Source organism: Dermochelys coriacea, chromosome 3 (genome assembly GCF_009764565.3).
Source record: "Dermochelys coriacea isolate rDerCor1 chromosome 3, rDerCor1.pri.v4, whole genome shotgun sequence".
NCBI lineage: Eukaryota > Metazoa > Chordata > Testudines > Dermochelyidae > Dermochelys > Dermochelys coriacea.
Window position 1 is genome coordinate 23,832,697 of NC_050070.1, and position 2,335 is coordinate 23,835,031.

The 2,335-nt window shown below is 43.4% G+C and overlaps 1 protein-coding gene across 1 annotated transcript; it reads left to right on the forward strand.

Moving 5' to 3' along the window:
* Positions 1–1,055: 1,055 nt before the first annotated feature.
* Positions 1,056–1,546, forward strand: LOC119853459 (40S ribosomal protein S14-like). The gene has a single exon (XM_038396554.2). The coding sequence runs from the start codon at positions 1,058–1,060 to the stop codon at positions 1,529–1,531; it is 474 nt and encodes a 157-aa protein (XP_038252482.2). The 5' UTR covers positions 1,056–1,057; the 3' UTR covers positions 1,532–1,546.
* The last annotated feature ends 789 nt before the right edge of the window (positions 1,547–2,335 follow it).

The window sequence follows — 2,335 nt, forward strand, 5'->3', positions numbered from 1 at the left end:
GTGCTCAGGCATGGCGAAGTTGACAAAAGTCAGGAATCTTATGAAGCCTGAAATCAATCTGGTCGCCCAGTGGATCAAGGACGCATGGGTGTCCATTCCCTCAGAAATGATAAAAAAATCATTTAGGAAATGTTGTATCAGCAATGCACTCGACGGGTCAGAAGATGATGCCATATTTGATGATGACACAACAGAGGCGATGATGAGAAGGAATCTGAGTCTGAAGACGACACTACCGACATCTACAATGACAATGCAGGTGCAGCTGTGACTGAAGCCGAGTTTAATGAACTGTTTGGTGAATCAGAGACTGATTCAGACTTTGAAGGATTTTAAGACTTTTTAAAGTTTTGTTTTGTTCTAAGTTACTTGTTTTAACGTCCAGGCCTGCTAGCAGCTTACCTTAAAGGGCCAGGAGCCAAAGTTTGCCAACCCCTGAAATATAGGGTCGGCTTATGAAAGGGTTGTATAGTTTTTGCTATTTTTACCTAACCATCTTGGGGGGTCGGCTTATAAATGAATGGGCTAATGAATGAGTATATGTGGGTAAGTCTTTTACAGCCCCGCCTAGGGAGCTTCAGCTCATACTTTCAGTTCTGGAGGTTCCCAGTTCAATCGCTGGTGTGTCAGCCAAGATTGCAGCCATCCCACATGCTTCCCCTGTGCACTGGGGAGCCCCAGAAGTCATTCTGCAGCTCTGAGACAGAGTCTTTTCTGGGGAATGTGGGTTCCATCCCACCCACAAAGCAGGATTGTGCCTGAATACCACTATCAAGTCCTAAATGATTTAGTAACTCATTAGTATCCCCTAAGGACTCATATCTGGCTACGGAGGCAGTGCAGACCAGAAGGCTGAGTCCTAGTTAATTACCTTTCTAGCTAATGTGTCTGCTTTTGTAGGCAGCACTTACAGCTGAATTGCATATTTTTTGGCTTCATTTTTTTTACATGGGAAATGTTTGAATAAGCTTAGTACACGAGCAAGCTGCCTGGAAACATCTTCCTTGGTAGGAAAGAGAATGAGAGGCTCATGAGGTAGTTAGTCGAACCTCCTAAAATGAGAAGACGCACAAAAATGGCACCACGTAAGGGTAAGGAGAAGAAGGAAGAGCAGGTCATCAGCTTGGGACCGCAGGCTGCTGAAGGGGAAAACGTGTTTGGTGACTGCCATATCTTCGCTTCCTTCAATGACACTTTTGTCCATGTAATTGATCTCTGTGACAAGGAACCCATCTGCCGAGTAACTGGTGGTATGAAGGTGAAGGCCAACAGAGATGAGCCTTTGCCCTATGCTGCTATGTTGGCAGCCCAGGATGTCGCCCAGTGGTGCAAGGAGCTGGGCATCACTGCCCTTCACATCAAGCTGCGAGCTACATGTGGAAATAGGACCAAGATTCCTGGACCTTGTGCACAGTCAGCCCTCAGAGCTCTCACTCGTTCTGGAATGAAGATTGGGCACATTGATTATATCACCCCCATCCCCTCTGACAGCACTCGCAGAAAGGGTGGTCACCTGGGTCATCGACTGTAAACTGTGGCTGGCTTTTGTTTCACCATTAAATCTCTCAAAGAAAAAAACAAACAAAAAACCCCCAAAAAACACTACATTGTAAACCTCACTGAAGAAAATTACACTGAATTTCCCCTTAGATGTGTTACCAGGGTTTTTAGTCTGCTCTTGTTATCTAAGGGGGAGATTGTAAAATTCCTCTTGGTTTTATTGTTTCCATTACCATAAAGTAACTTTTTATCCAACTACAGGGGAATTATCATGTTGTTTTGGCCATGAGGATATGGAATTAAAAAAGCGTTAAAGTTCCAGTTAACTGGTAGTCACTTTAGAAAATTGTAGCCATTATGTCTCCTTTCTTAGTCCAAGGGTCTTGGGTTTCCTTGCCCTAATCCTACTTGCCAGTTGTGGGGTTTTTGCTACTGATCCTACGGTTCTTAGTAGCGAGAGAATCATCTTTTACCCAAAAGATAAAACAAAATTAAGAAATGACAATACTGACTGCTAATATAGCCACATGCTACCAAACAGTCACAAAACCTGTTTTGTGTGTGATACTATATCGTTTCCTTCACTTTGTCCCATAATTATAATGATAGTCATAGATTTTAAAGGCCAGAAGGGACCACTGTGATCATCTCTAAGCTGATCTGGTTAATGTAGGCCATAGAATTTCAGAATTCTTTAGAGACAGAGATTGTGATAATCAGGCTCCTGCTGGGTTTAGATTGGAATCAGCTGATCATTCTGGTCACATAGGACTCCCCAGCATCCTTTGTTTTGAATGATCACAAACTTCCTTTCACACTACTGGTGGTTGGTTTG